This window comes from Acomys minous (genome assembly GCF_964271855.1).
Source record: "Acomys minous genome assembly, chromosome: 16".
NCBI classification, from domain to species: Eukaryota; Metazoa; Chordata; class Mammalia; order Rodentia; family Muridae; genus Acomys; species Acomys minous.
This window is the reverse complement of record NC_140498.1, coordinates 85,607,581-85,622,168: the sequence shown is the minus strand read 5'-3', so window position 1 is coordinate 85,622,168 and position 14,588 is coordinate 85,607,581. Positions and strand designations below refer to the sequence as shown.

Here is a 14,588-nt window from a genome sequence, read left to right as displayed (position 1 = left end):
GCTTCTGCCTCCCAAGTGCTGGGATTAAAGGCTTGCACCACCATCACCCAGTCTAGACATAAAAGTTTTTGCTCCACACTTCTTAGTTGTGTGTCCCTGGGCTGGCCCCTCTTAATATCTCTGACACCTGCTCATGAGCCTGTGTGCCCTCGAGAGACAGCACTACGGGGACTTGGGGTCCATGAGCATAGTGGTTTAGGATGCTGAACCCACCATCCTGCTCACTGTGAGCGCCTAGAGAAGGTAGCACGTGAGTGTAGGGTCAGGGGACTTCCCTTAGGGACACAGCCAGTTATGGTATAGCTAACACCCAGGCCTTGAAGCTCCTCAGCCAACCTCGTCCTCCAGCAGGGTCCTCACACGTCCCTGTGCTCCTGTGTAGATAGAGTACAACCTTATCAAGAGCTACAAAGACCACCTGGAAGTCCTGGACATTCACCGGACAGACCAGGGCAACTACCCCACCTGCATGATCTGGTACCCGCCGCTGACCAAGGAGCTGTTCCTGCTTATTTGCAACAGTGGCTACAAAGTGAAGCTTTTCAACTCCACCACCAAAATGTGCCGGTGAGCACCAGGGCCCCCCATTAATGTGCTGGCTAATCCATTTCTCACTCCTCCCCCCACCCCTCAGCTGTTGACAGCTTGCTGGCAGCAGCATCCCTTTCCCTTCTCAGAGGGAGAAACCGAGTCACAGATAACATAAGTCCTCTCACCCAAAAGCACACAGCTTGGCCGTGCCCACAGAAGGATGCCAATCTGAGGTCCTCGCTCTGAGCCAGGTACCAGGGAGGCAAGGGACCCAGAGCTTGGTGCTCAGGTATCTGTGAAAAATGCAGCCTGGAACCCAAAACCAGCCATCCCTTTCTATTTCCAAAAACCAGACCCAACCATTTTAAACAAAAATACCCCAATTGTTTGATTGACTATTGTTGTTGTTTTGGTTTTGAGAGAGGGTCCCGCTCTGCAGTCTGCCTCCTGACACCTGGGATTACAGGCGTGTGCCACCATGCCCAGCATGGTTGGCTCTTTTTACGTTGCTTCTCAGAGGAGTTGTAAGTCTAGCCCCTCACTCATTTGCTCATTCCTTACATGGGCAGGTGTTGTGGAAGCTTTTAGATCTTTAAAAACTTTAAAGCCCAGTAACTGGGCAGGTATCAACCCCTACGCTATTTCGCTATTTCCCAGCTCCATGCCCTAAGTTACCTGCCATACTTGTCCCTGCCTGGGCTGCTTCTGCTCCATCAGGCCAGCCCTCGTGGCCACACGCTCATGGTCCATGCTGCCCCATGGCGACCTCCTCCTCTCTGGCTTACTCTCCTGCCTCGTGGTCCCCATCTGACCCCAAGCCCGGAAACCTAAGCTCCGCCTACTTCTCTTCTGCCCAGCTATAGGCTGTCAGCTATTTTATTTAACCAGTCAGAGGATATTGACGAGCAAAGTTCACACATTACTTGGTGTACGTGAGACTGAGCTTGTTGGGACAGCAACCAGATGTCGGGGGCCAGTAATCAGCATTAGAACACATAGCACCAGGCCAACCCCCCAACAGACCAGGTAGTGTTCCGGGTGGTGAAAGTACCATCAAACAAAGCACCATCACGGGATGGACAGCCTGCTAGTAAGTAGGTGCTGTGCACAGTGACTAGACAGATGTTGAGAGGGAGTTCCTGGGGGCAAATGGGCTGCTGTCCTCAAAGAGTACCAGGGATGGGGAGGAGAGCTTAGGGAAGGCAGAGTAAACGGAGACGTGGGACATGTCGGGGTTGGGGAGCCCATAGATAGAGCCGGAAAGAACAAGGTGTTCGGGGGCCGAGGAGTTCTAAGAAAGTGGCTTGGTAGGAGTGGAACTGGGGAAGGGTGAGTGGAGAGGGCGGGCAAGGCCACCTGCAGAGCTCCTGGCATCCAGTTTCCATCCCAGGACTGGACTGTGGGCTGCAGAGTAAGGGGTACAGCTAGCGTAGGAGGCTGTTTGCGGAGATGACAGCTACCTGAAGGTGGCAGATTTTGGGTGTATTTGGAAATGAGGCCAGCAGTATTTGCTAGGGCGTGGGGGGGGGGAGGGCGGGGCAGCGAGGAAACTTCCCTACATACCTGAAGCCTGAGGCCCTTGTAGGCAGAAAAATGGAATCGGCCTTGAACGACATGGGAAGGTTGGGGAAGGACAGATTTGAGATCCGTCATCACACCCACGTTCGGACAAGGCAAACTTTCGAGATCCACTGCCTGTGAGAGCGACCACCTGAGTTAGACTCCTGCTTATGTGTGGAGGCCGAGCTGGGGTCAAGAGCAGAGGATGTTAAAGCCATGAGGCAGGAGACTGGAGAGAAAGAGTAGCTGGAGGTGGCAGCATTACCCAAGGTGGGATGTGAGAGGGTGGTCTTCCTTCCTGCTCAAGGAACCTTTTGTTGGGGGTAGCCATAGTTCTCTTTTCTTTTTTCTTTTTCTTTTTCTCCCCCTCTCTCTCTCCCCCGAGATAGGGTTTCTCTGTGAAGCCCTGGCTGTCCTGGACTCACTCTGTAGACCAGGCTGACCTCAAACTCACAGAGATCTGCCTGCCTCTGCCTCCCGAGTGCTTAGATGGAAGGCACACGCTGCCGCCGCCGCCAGGTTCCTCACCTTGGACACTGACAATGTGTGCTGTCCTTGCAATCTGACCACTTTGTCTTCAGCTGCCCACAACCTTGCAAAGTATTGTCTCTCTGAGGTTTAGGGGGACTTCATGATTTCTGAGGAGCCAGTTAGGCGGGCAGGCCAAGACTCAGCCCTCAGCTCTGGGTCTGCCATCTACAGAGGGTCTGACCGGGCAGTGGCAGCAGCGGCGTGCTCAGGCTGCTGGAGGGGGTTTGAATTGGTTGACTGGTTTTAGTTTGCCGGCATGGGGTCTTGCTGTGTAGCTCAGTCTCCCCGAGTTCTGGGTACACAGGCATGCCCCATCATGCCTGGCCACGATCATACTTTGGAATGCATCTTGGATGAGATTTCCAAAGGCCCCAGGCTTTCTTCCTGTTTGGTTTGGTTTTGTGGGGGCTTGATTTTCTTTCTGAAACACCATCTCATTCTGTAGCCCAGGCTGGCTTTAAACTTGCAGCCAGCCTTCTGCCTCAGCCTCTCAAGCAAGGGATTACAAGCATGAACCATCACACTTGTCCACTCCTCCCAAACCAGTGACAGTTCTTTTCCAGAAGGCAGGAGGAAAAATGACAGAGCCCTTACATCTTCTGACAGGAAGTCTGGCGCAGTGTTTAAAATCCTTGAGCGACTGGGTAGAGAGCTTCAGGAGGCTCTTCACATGTGTGTGTGTGTGTGTGTGTGTGTGTGTGTGTGTGTGTGTGTGTGTGTTCTGCCTATTAATCATTCATCTGAAGTTAGCTCAAAGCATCTTTTAAGTAAATAGTTACAGGGTTGGAGAGATGGCCCAGTGGTTAAGAGCACTGGCTGTTCTTCCAGAGAACCTGAGTTCAATTCCCAGCAACCACATGGTGGCTCACAAATATCTATAACTCCAGCTACAGAGGATCTGACACATAGACTTACACTTAGGCTAAACACCAATGTACATAAAATAAAAATAAATAATTTACATAAAATAAATCTATTCAAAATAAAACAGTGTACATGTCTAAAAGATGGCTCCTCAGGTAAAAAGTACTTGTCCTCTGACTCCACGCCCATGCCACGGCATGTATGCACCACACGCCCATGCCACGGCATGTATGCACCACACGCCCATGCCACGGCATGTATGCACCACCCAGCCCATCTACACAGTTACCAAAAGCAAAAATTAAAAAAAAGATTACTATCTCAGCATCTCAGCTAAACTCAAGTATAGACAATAACTCAGCAAGGCTGGAAGCCAGAGTCATAAAGCATTCAAATGAAGGGCATATATAACTCTGTATAGCCACCACTCCCCCTCCTGCAGGTCCAGAACATTTCTCTCCTTCCAAAACAAGAGCCCTTGCTTAAGGCATCTCTTAAGTCAGAGAAACAAGTCCAGTAACCACAGTTCAGTTGGGGAGGAGTCGCCTCTTCATGATGGACCCAAAAGAATTCTAAAGTGCATTTTAAAACGTTTGACAGAATGGAGAGGCGGCTCCTAGAGGAAGACCGGTAACCATAGGAGCAGATGCTCAGCGGCCCCTGCCCGTGATGCAGACGAAAGCAAGACATCGTCTTTTACAGATGGGATTAGTAAAGATAAAAGTGATTGATGGCGCCGAGCATTGGCCAGGGTGTGAGGAAGCAGGCTCGCCCGTCCAACCACTGTTGGGGGTGTAAATTGGCGTAACCTTTGGGGAAAGCAATTTGTCACCCTCTGTTAAATTTTATATCCTCCGACTTCTAGGAATAGAGCCGGCAGAAGTGCCTGTGCGCTTATGCCAAGACATAAGTAAAAGGATCTCTTGTTTGGAAATATGTTGTGAAATGGAAGCAATCCAAATGTCCGTTAATAGGGCATTGGTTAAGTGATGTCTTGTCAGTACACCAGCACACAATGACGCTTTTAGCAAAGGGGAAAAATAAGCAATGAGATAGCTGTCTGCACAGTTACATGGCAGGCAGTACCTCCAAGATTTAGTAAGAGACGAAGCAAGTTGCCAAATAAGTGTGAATAGTATAATCCTCTCTTCATATGAAGTCACGTTTATGTAGTTTCTCAGTGAGTCACATGCACCAAACAGTTACCCTTGTCTTTCTTGGGACAGGGTGCAGCACTGCAGAATGTGGGTGTTTTACTCTACACCTGTCTAAAGGTTTGAACTTTTTTTTTTCAATGACTATGAAGCGCCTTTCAGTCAGAATGAAGAGAGAGGAATTCTGTAAAATTGGTAGACAGGTTGACTGTTGCTGGCTGACAGTTGCACACTGTGTGCCAGAAACGATTTTGAGTGCTTATCATCGTCGTCCTCGTCATCATCATCATCATCATCATCATCATCATCATCATCATCATCATCATCATCATTATATTCACTGCATTGTGCAGTTCAAGAAAGCATTCATCACACCCAAAAGGTAGCTGGTTCCTGGGCTGGGGATTTGGCTCCATTTGTAGAATGCCTGCCTACCATGTGCAAAGTCCTGGGTTCAACCTCTACCAACCCAGTAAGCCAGGTGAAGACAAGAGGACCGTTGGTTCAAGGCCATCCTCAGCTACATAGTGAGTCCACATGGAAAAGCAAAAACCAAGTCCAAACTCTGGTTCCCATCGGTGGACACTCCCCAACCCTGCCCCTCCGTGTCCCCAGAAGCCGCTGACCTGCTCCTGCCCAGAACTTATCTATTCTGCACATGTGCAAACAGCTTCATTTTCCTATAGGTGGAGCCACGCAGCATGTGGCCTTCCATGTCTGGCTTCTTTCACTTAGCATGTTCTTGAGCCATTGTGACATGAGCTGGTGCCTCGTTACAGCCGAGGGTCAGCCCTGTCCTTTTCACCTGTGCGCCTGCTGATGGCGCTAGACATTTGCACTGTTTCCATCGTGTAGTGGTCATAAGCACTAGGGCATAGGGGTTGGTGTAGACAGGCAGACATATATCCTTGAATGGCCATAGGATTGGCATTTCTGGGTCATTTGAGTGGCTCTACAACTATTTCCACAGCCCATGCCCTCCACGACTCCCCCAACCAGGGACAAAGATCCCAGTCTTTTCGTATCTTGTCTCTGGGCTCTTAGCTGTGTGCCTCTGCCTATGTTCACTTGCCAGCATGTGGCAATGTGAACCTGGTGGGCCCTGCAGTGTTCCAAAATGCTGAGCCTCCCACAGCCCAGCAGACAAAGCTCACCTTGGAAAACCAACCCTGCAGCTGGGCGTGGTGGTGAACACCTATAATCCCAGCACCCAGGGAGGCAGAGGCAGGAGGATCTTTGTGAATTCAAAGCCAGCCTGGTCTACAAAGTGAGTCCAGGACAGAGAAACCCTGACTAGGGGGGGAAAAAAAAAGCCGAGTAGTGGTGGCACACACCTTTAATCCCAGCACTCAGGAAACAGAGGCAGGTGGATCACAGTGAGTTCGAGACCAGCCTGGTCTACAAAGTGAGTCCAGGACAGCCAGGGCTACACAGGAAAACCCTGTCTCAAAGAAGGAGGAGGAGGAGGAGGAGGAGGAGAAGAAGAAGAAGGAAAAGAAAGAAAACTGCCCTGCCCCTGCGTCCCTTGCCACAAAGATGTAATAAGAAATCTTAAAGTCAAATTAAAGAGGCCTGACCAGTGCCATCACAATGTGATGCACCAGTGTTTTGACAACATGCATGTCACACAGACCTGTTTTCAGGGATGTCTGGAACAGAGGGTGGCGTCTCATTCCAGCCTGTGGGCCTCCCATCCCACCAAGGCATGCCACTCGCTTGCCTAGACGATTTCTCTGGCATCAAGAGGGAAAGTCAGCACCAGGCCGCTGTTCTTCCCGGTCAGAGTCTCCCTCCAGTCCTCTGGAGCATTTGCTGTTGGGAGCCTCTGGCAGTGCTTGAATGGGAGGCTCTTACAGAGGGATTAGTGGAGCAGCAGGACAGGAAATTCAGAATTACAAATGGATAAGGAGTCCAGGGTGGCCGTGTGTGTCTGCAATCCCAGCACTGTGGAGGCTGGGGCAAGGAGGATGGTCAGTTCTAGGCTGGCCTGGACCTCATAGCAAGCCCCCAAACAACAACGAAAGTATGCCGGTGTGAGTTCCAACCTTAAAAAATATGTTGAAGTTTAGGGAGTTTACACACACACTCTCTCTCTCTCTCTCTCTCTCTTTTTTTTTTTTTTCCTCTCTTTCCCCTTTACAGAAAGACGCTTCTTGGACCTGCTTATGGGTCACCTATTGAGCACACGCAAGTGCTCCCGGTAAAATCCACATTGGAGCTGCAGAAGCGCTACCTGGTGTTTATCAACAAAGACAAGGTAGTAGTCCTGCCTCCTCTACCCCTGCAAGAAAGTGCAGTGAGTCCAAAGAGCACAAGGCCCTGTGCAGGCGAGATGGCTCAGCCAGGAAAGGCACTTACAGGCCTGAATTAGAGCTCCCCCCGCTCCCCTACAACCCAGTAAGAGGAGAGGCTGGCATGGAAAAGCTGTTCTTTGACTTCCAAACATGCACCGAGGCACCAGCATCCCTTCCCAAACAAACACATTTAGTAATAAAACAGATGACAAAACCCCGAGGGCCCTCAGCTTATCTGCAGCACAGAATTACCTCCGTTATGGGCCACTGGCCATACTGGGATTTGCCACAGATCACTGAGAATGGCTTCTGGCTTCTGGCTGGCATTTCTTTCTTTCTGTTTTAATTTTCAAGTGTGTATGTATGTAGATGCACATGTGTCATAGTGTGTTTGGAGGTCAAAGGGCAACTTTTAGGAGTCCGCTTTCTCCTTCTACCATGTGGGGTAGAACCCAGTCAGGCTTGACAGCAAGCGCCTTACTGAGCTATCTCACCAGTCCCTACGAGACATTTCTGAGCTGAGTTCTCAACGTTTCCCAGGGAAAACTCACAGCCTTCCAAAGGATGCTTTCTTTCTTTCTTTCTTTCTTAAAAAAAAAAAAAAGATTTATTTATTTATTATTTGCACAGTGTTCTGCCCACATGTGTGCCTGCAAGCCAGAAGAGGGCACCAGATCTCGTTATAGATGGTGTGAGCCACCATGCGGTTGCTGGGAATTGAACTCAGGACCTTTGGAAGAACAGAGAGTGCTCTTAACCTCTGAGCCATCTCTCCAGCCCTCTTCTTTCTTTCTTATCGACCTGAAAAAAGTCTAGTCTTCATGGAAGACACGCAAACCCACTGCACCTAGTTATATGTTAAACTTGACTCTGACGGACGGCTCCAGCCGTGTGCCTGGGGCACGAGGGTCTGGAAGTAAGCCGGAGTACACTAGGCTAGCTTGAGCCTCGGGAAGCCAAGTCTGAATATCTAATTGCACTTGTTTCTCTAGGTCGGACTCCAGATCTTACCAATTGACGGCAACCCACACAAAACGTGTGCCATCGTTTGCCACCCAAACGGGGTGGCTGGGATGGCCCTTTCCTATGATGGGCGCTATGCCTTCACAGCAGGGGGCCAAGATCACTCAGTGGTAAAGTGGAGAATCAACCTAAGGTACGTGAGGGGGCATACATAAGGAAATGTAGACACCTATTTGTTTGTTTGTTTGTTTTTGTTCTTTGTTTTTCTGAGACAAGGTTTCTCTGTGTAGCCTTGACTGTCCTGGACTTCTTCTGTAGACCAGGCTGGCCTCCAGCTCACAGAGATCTTCCTGCCTCTGCCTCCCGAGTGCTGAGATTACACGTGTGCGCTACTGCACCCGGCTCTACGCCTTTTTAAAAAAAGATATATTTGTATGTGTATGTGTGTGCGTGCACGCATGCTTGCATGTGCACTCACTCTCATGCATGTTAAGTCTATACATATGCATGGGGAGGCCAGAAGAGGGCATTGGATCCCCTGGAGATGCAGTAAATGTGGTTGTGAGCCGCCCACTAGAGCGCAAGCACTTCCAACCCCAGAGCTGTTGCTCCAGCCCTTAGGTCCTTTCTTTCCATCCAATTACAACAACACTTGCTAAGTGCCTGCTGCATGTCCCCTGCTGTGCTAGGACAAACCATACCTGTCTCTCAGGATGCTTCTTATTGACAGTGATGTGCAGACCACGGGCTGTGGTGCAGTCTCATGGCCCACGGGCTACACTTCCATCTTGGGTGGTGAGTGCCCCTGGCTCCACCTAGCTCCCTGAAGTGTCTGCACGTACTCAATGCTGGCCAGAGAAACCAAGGCCAAGTCTCCAAAGTGGACATTACAGAAACAGTAAGGATGAGTTAAGAGTCAGCCGGGCGGTGGTGGTGCACGCCTTTAATCCCAGCACTTGGGAGGCAGAGGCAGGTGGATCACTGTGAGTTCGAGGCCAGCCTGGTCTACAAAGTGAGTCCAGGACAGCCAAGGCTACACAGAGAAACCCTGTCTCAAAACAAAACAAAACAAAACAAAACAAAAAAAAAAACCCCACAAAACCCCCAATAATCTGTTGTCTGTTGCTGCCTCTATCCCTCCCTGCCCTGAGAGGAGGCCCACTCTGCTGAAAGTAAGGCTGGAAAATTCTAGAGTTGTACATCAAAGAATATGGGACTTTGATGTCAGAGAGATAGCTTGTCGTCTCTGCTGTGGAATCTGGGCAGTTTTCTTAGTGTCTCTGATCCTTAGACGCCGTGTGTGACATGGGAGTAACAACTCTTACAGAGTCCTGTGTGGACCAGGCTGGTTTACGTGTATGAACGTGGTAACCAACCTAGAGTTAAGTCATCTATAAATTTGTCCTTCCTGCCTTTTCTTCCTGAAAAGGGCATTTGTGTATGAAACGGGATAGGACCTATTTCTGATGAGCCTGTGCACTCCAGCTTTAGGGGCAGACTGAACTCCTCAGAGGCACCTCCCTCCCTCCAAAGGCAGCCTGATTCATGGCTCCCAGGAACGTCTGCCCCTGCCATCTGCCAAGCGCACATCTTTCTCTTTATGGCAGATGTTCACGCTTTCCTTCTTATCCAGAACTTGAGAGAAAAGAGCTGGCAAAATCTGTTCTGGTGCGTGATGGCTTTAAATCGCAGTTGCAACTCTGCCTTTTGCCTCTGCCATCCTGCATGAGCTGATCTGGGGGGAGCTCGGAGATTGCAAGTGAGCTAGCTCTTCACCCAGAAGCATTTCCCTATCTGGCCCCCAACATAAGCTGTCCAAAGTGTCGCCCATTTGCCACCTGCACCCCTTGGGGCCAGTGGTAAGGGTGAGCGGTGAAGTTCCCCTTTTTTGTTTTTGTCCCCAGTCATTCTGGGATCTGGTAGGGATTCCCAGGAGCATCCCTATGCTTTGGCTAGAATCCAGGCTTCTAAGAATTTCAATTTAATCTGTTGTAGGGACAAAGGATCATTATAAACTAATTAGCACTTTATTGCTGCTTCTGGTGACTTAATATGTTCAGCATTTCACTAATGGAAAGAAATGTAAAAACTCCAAACAAGTAAACAATAAAATTGTCTACCAGGGCCCAGGCTGTGACTCAGTTTGGTAGAGTGCCTGCCTAGCATGTAGGAAGTTCTGGGTTCCATTTCTAGTACCACACAAGCGTGCGTGCGTTTTATATCAGCTTGATAAAGTTATCTGAGAGAAGGGAACCCAGGAAGTTGGGGTGTCCTAGGGAGCCAAGTGTATTTGCAGCCTAACCCTTGGGGGTTCCTAGTGGTGACAGGCTCCCACATCACTTCCGGCCCTCACACCCTGCTCTACAACAGCATGTCTGAAAGTGACTTTGTTACGCCTTGAGTCAGGGTCAGGCAAGTTTTGGCCTAGAGAAACGGCTAGCTGGTCACCTGCCTTCATAGTCTCCTGTGAGTGCCAAGTAGGGAGAAGACTGGGCCCTGCTGGAGAGCACCTCAGGCTGGAGAGCACGTGGTGAGCAAATGCATCAGGCCCTCCTCTGGCCCCAGCTACAGGGCAGAGGACATTTTGTGGCTTGGAGTGGTGGAATGGTTTCTGAAGGGGAGAGGCGGAAGGCCTGTGGCAAGTCCTTAATGCGTGTTCACCTGTCTAGTTCTAACGGCAGCCCTGTATGACCTTACCCATTTCGCAGATGAGGAAACTGAGCCGAGGTGGGTGTTTCTCATGGTCACGCAGCTTTTGTGCATGCCCCTGTGTGCTCAGTCCTGGCTGCTTCAGTTCCTCACCACGAGTCTTCACTGAAGTGGGTTCTAATTCACCGAATTAGCAGAAATCCAGTGAATGGTTTTGTTTTGTTTTGTTTTTTAATACAGTGATTTTAGATTATTTGCCTTTTGTGTGAGGAAAAGTTGGTTGGTCTCATGCAAAAGTAGGTTTTCTTCCCATTCAAAGGGCCTATTTTTGGAAAATCTGACCCTGTGTTAGAGAGCGGAAGGCTATTTTTATCCGCTTGGCATGGGTCCCTGTGATCTCCCGGGCTTTTCTGGAAGCAATTAGTGCTGGTGGCAGCGCACCTGCACAGCAGCCCTCAGTTTAGGAGGGTTCAGGTCTCAGACTGGAGCCCCCACCCACCCCCAGGAGAAATGTGGTCCCCAAAGCTTTCAGACAAATTGCCAAGCGTCTGCCCTGTCATCAGAGTGAGAGCATCACCATAATTAAGGTGGTGCCCTGTGCGGCTGCGCTCCACACTTGAAATTGAATTTTCTGTCATAGGCTTCATCACCGAGGGGCTTTCCTAGGCAAGTTGCAGAGACCCTGACTACAGACGCCTCAGAGGGCCCTTCAGAGGCCACCATCTGTGCGGGGGCCCCACAGCTTCGTGCATGAGTACCCCCTAATGGTGATGTTTTCTATTGTTCCAGTGCCCTGGAGGCGGCCGTTTCTCTTGGGGGTGAAGACTTGACCCCATTCTATGGTCTGGTGTCTGGTGGCAGGCAAGGAAAATTCTACAGGGTAATTGCCATCAGGGTAAACACTTCCTGGGAGCCTAGTCAAGGGTGTAGAGCCAGTGCTGGGGATTAACCCTCTATGCTTTCCTACAAAGCTCCCTTAGAATATACTTTCTAGAAAATGTCCCCTTCATGGCCGTTTCTGACGTCAGGCGGACTGTGTGCTGTTTCTGTTTCGTTTGACACAGGAGCTGGAGGACTATTTTTACTACTCTCAGATCCGCAGTCAAGGTATCGACACAATGGAGACCAGGCAGGTGTCTGAGCATATTTGCCTGTCGGAGCTTCCTTTCGTCATGAGAGCAATTGGCTTTTACCCATCGGAGGAGAAGGTAGGTAGAAGGCAAACAAGAGCAGTGCTGAGACGGGCTATTTATAACGAGTGCCTCTGGGAGCAGTCATTGCGGGCCAGCCTGGAAACATGCCATTTTTTTCTGAAGCAATAGATCAGCAAGAAGGTTCTGAGAACTTGCGATGAACTCCTGAGTAACTGAGTGGAGGTAAAGATGTGTCCTGTTTTCAAAGACAGGTTCCTTGTAAGCATGTGGTCTTAGATGCAGCGGGGCCTCCTAAACATTTGCTGCTGCCTGGTCTCTCTGGCCAGCATGAGTATGTGCAGATAGGGAGCCAGGATCTCTTTGTAGCCCTGGCTGTATTCACACTCACTCTGTAGACCAGGCTGGCCTCGAACTCACAGAGATCTGCCTGCCACTGCCTCCTGAGTATTGGGATTAAAGGCGTGCACCACCACCACCTGGCCTGCAACCCCGTTTTTGTCTAAGAAACTTTTACACAACCCTGGGTACATTGGTGTACACAAATCAAAGATTTGCTGATAATAAACTATGAAGAAACCAATTTTTTTTTTAAAAAGTCTTGCTTTTCATACAATGGTACTATTTGTTAAAGACAAAACAAATTTGCACACCAGTGAGGTGGATGTGCTTATTTAGTTTTACATAAGACTGAAATCTTAGCTGCATGCCTGATGCTGCAGGAGATGGAGCACCTTCAGCGGTTTTCAGAGGTGGCAGAGATTTTGGTTTTGTAATCGTTAACACTAAGAATACCCGCTTTACCTGTAATCCCAGCACTTCAGATACAGAGGCAGGGGCTTCAGCAGTTCAAGGTCAACTTCAGATACATAACAAATTTGAGGCTAGCCTGTCCTGTCTCAAAAAACAAAACAACAAAATTAGAACCTTGTAGAGATAATCACTTAATATTTTTGATGAATTCCCTTCTATTGTTTATATGTGATGTAGTCATATCTGTATTTTAAATTATAATTAAATATAACTATAATTATAATGCCAAAAAAGAACTAGCAGGGGCCGGGTGTGGTGGTGTACACTTTTAATCCAAGCACTTGGGAGGCAGAGGCAGGTGGATGTCTGTGAGTTCAAGGCCAGCCTGATCTACAAAATCAAGTCCAGGACAGCCAAAGCTACACTGAAAAACCCTGTCTTGGAAAAAAAAATTTTTTTGGCATTATGGTATATTTACATATACAATATATCAGTGTTAAGCTGTGTGTGTACATATGTATTTTAGTGAGGGTATGTTTATGAGTACAGCATCAACACCCTAAGTTTCCATTGTTTTGTGAGCTTGATGGGCCTTTAAGAGCCATGGGCCCAACTGACTCCTTCCCTAGCTGACTGATGCTGGGGTTGTCAGGAGCATCTGGCTATGTCTCCACAGCTACATTGAACATCTCTGTTTCCATCATTCAGAGTCCAAGTAGAGCTTGGGCCACGTCAGAGAACAGGAGCTTTAAGGCCCTATTGCCAGCCAGGTGTGCTAGCACTCACCTGTGATCAATGGCCAAGAAAGCACACACAGCCCGCATGAAGGTATTCCTTGAGCTGCTGTTGTGTTGTCCTGACAGTCTGGAGCCCGAGCCCAGGAGTTCAAGTCTTTCTCAGAGAAATGTTTGTTTTGTTTTGGCTTTGATCTTCTGATATAGGGTCACCCCATGTAACTCTGGCCTGGAACTTACTATGTAGACCAGGCTGGATTCAAACCGATAGCGATCCACCCGCCTCTGTATCCAGAGTGCTGAGATTAAAGGTGCGCATGACACTGTGCCCTGTCCTTATTTTACAAAACTGTGTTCTTAGACATTGCTTTCCAATGTCTAAGAATCAGAATTCCTTTGAGCATTTGTCAACTAAGTGAGATGGGGTTCTTAGGCCTCACTGCAGGCTGAGTGTCGTAGCCAGCTGGGACAGGAACCTGGCTAGGGTCTCACCTGTTCAGGGTTTTTGGGATACACAGCCATGTGGAAAGCCCTCAACTCCGAGGCTGGCTCTGAGTGGCATTTCCCAGGGCTGCTCACCATCAGGGACAAGGGCCTCAATACCCACTGCAGACTGTTGGTCAGGAATCCTCTTTGGTTGTAAGTCAAGGGTACCTAAGTGCTCTATCTGCATATACTACCCCTGCCTGCCAGAAGACGGCGTCAGACCCCGGTATAGATGGCTGTGAACCACCATGTGGTTGCTGGGAATTGAACTCAGGTCCTCTTGGAAGAGCAGACAGTGCTCTTAACCACTGAGCCATCTCTCCAGCCCCCGAAATCCAAGTCTTAGATAGAGGCAGTGTGCAGCTCAACTGAACCCGGAGCCTCAAAGTCCAACTCCAGGAAGCACCCTTCTCTCTGGGCCTCAATGGCCTTTGTACTGCTTGAGCCTAAGAGGCCACAGACCCAGATACAGGAATGGACCTCCTTTCCAGAGCCCCGGCCACCACCTGGTAACGGTGGGCCTGACCTCATCACGGTCTAGAAGCATACACTGCCCAGGCTACCAGGCCTGGCCACCCACCCTCATGGGAAGGACGTGAGCCAAGTGGCGTGGTTCCCAATTGAGATTGTGCTTGGGCTCTGGATGTGGCTCAGCAGTGGAGCTCTTCCCTAGCTCTGTCTGGGACAGCGGTGGCACCCACCTCCTCGGCTTCTGGGAAGACTTTGTGGGCAACTAGCTGTTTAGCTTAGTCCATGGGACATGGTAAGTGTCTGAAAAGTACCCAGTGTAGCTGCCTTTTTCATACTTCTGGCCCCTGGGTTGCCTATTGCGGGCTCTGACATTCAAGGTTCCACACCCTTCTCTGTGCTGGGCATAGAACCCAGGGCTTGACATATGCTAAGCAAGCACTCTGACAC

At 49.6% G+C, this 14,588-nt stretch overlaps 1 protein-coding gene across 6 annotated transcripts in view; it reads left to right on the top strand.

Annotated features, from left to right (window-relative positions):
* CFAP251 (cilia and flagella associated protein 251) overlaps positions 1-14,588 on the top strand; it is a 74,208-nt gene that overhangs the window by 39,454 nt on the left and 20,166 nt on the right. For 4 of the 6 annotated variants that reach the window (XM_084762669.1, XM_084762670.1, XM_084762667.1 and 1 more), the window contains 5 exons: positions 383-567; positions 6,783-6,897; positions 7,927-8,090; positions 11,336-11,426; positions 11,611-11,754. In XM_084762669.1, the coding sequence (XP_084618795.1) occupies positions 383-567; positions 6,783-6,897; positions 7,927-8,090; positions 11,336-11,426; positions 11,611-11,754 (699 nt within the window). The remainder of the gene's footprint in view (positions 1-382; positions 568-6,782; positions 6,898-7,926; positions 8,091-11,335; positions 11,427-11,610; positions 11,755-14,588) is intronic. The other 2 variants (XM_084762672.1, XM_084762671.1) reach the window with 2 other exon arrangements.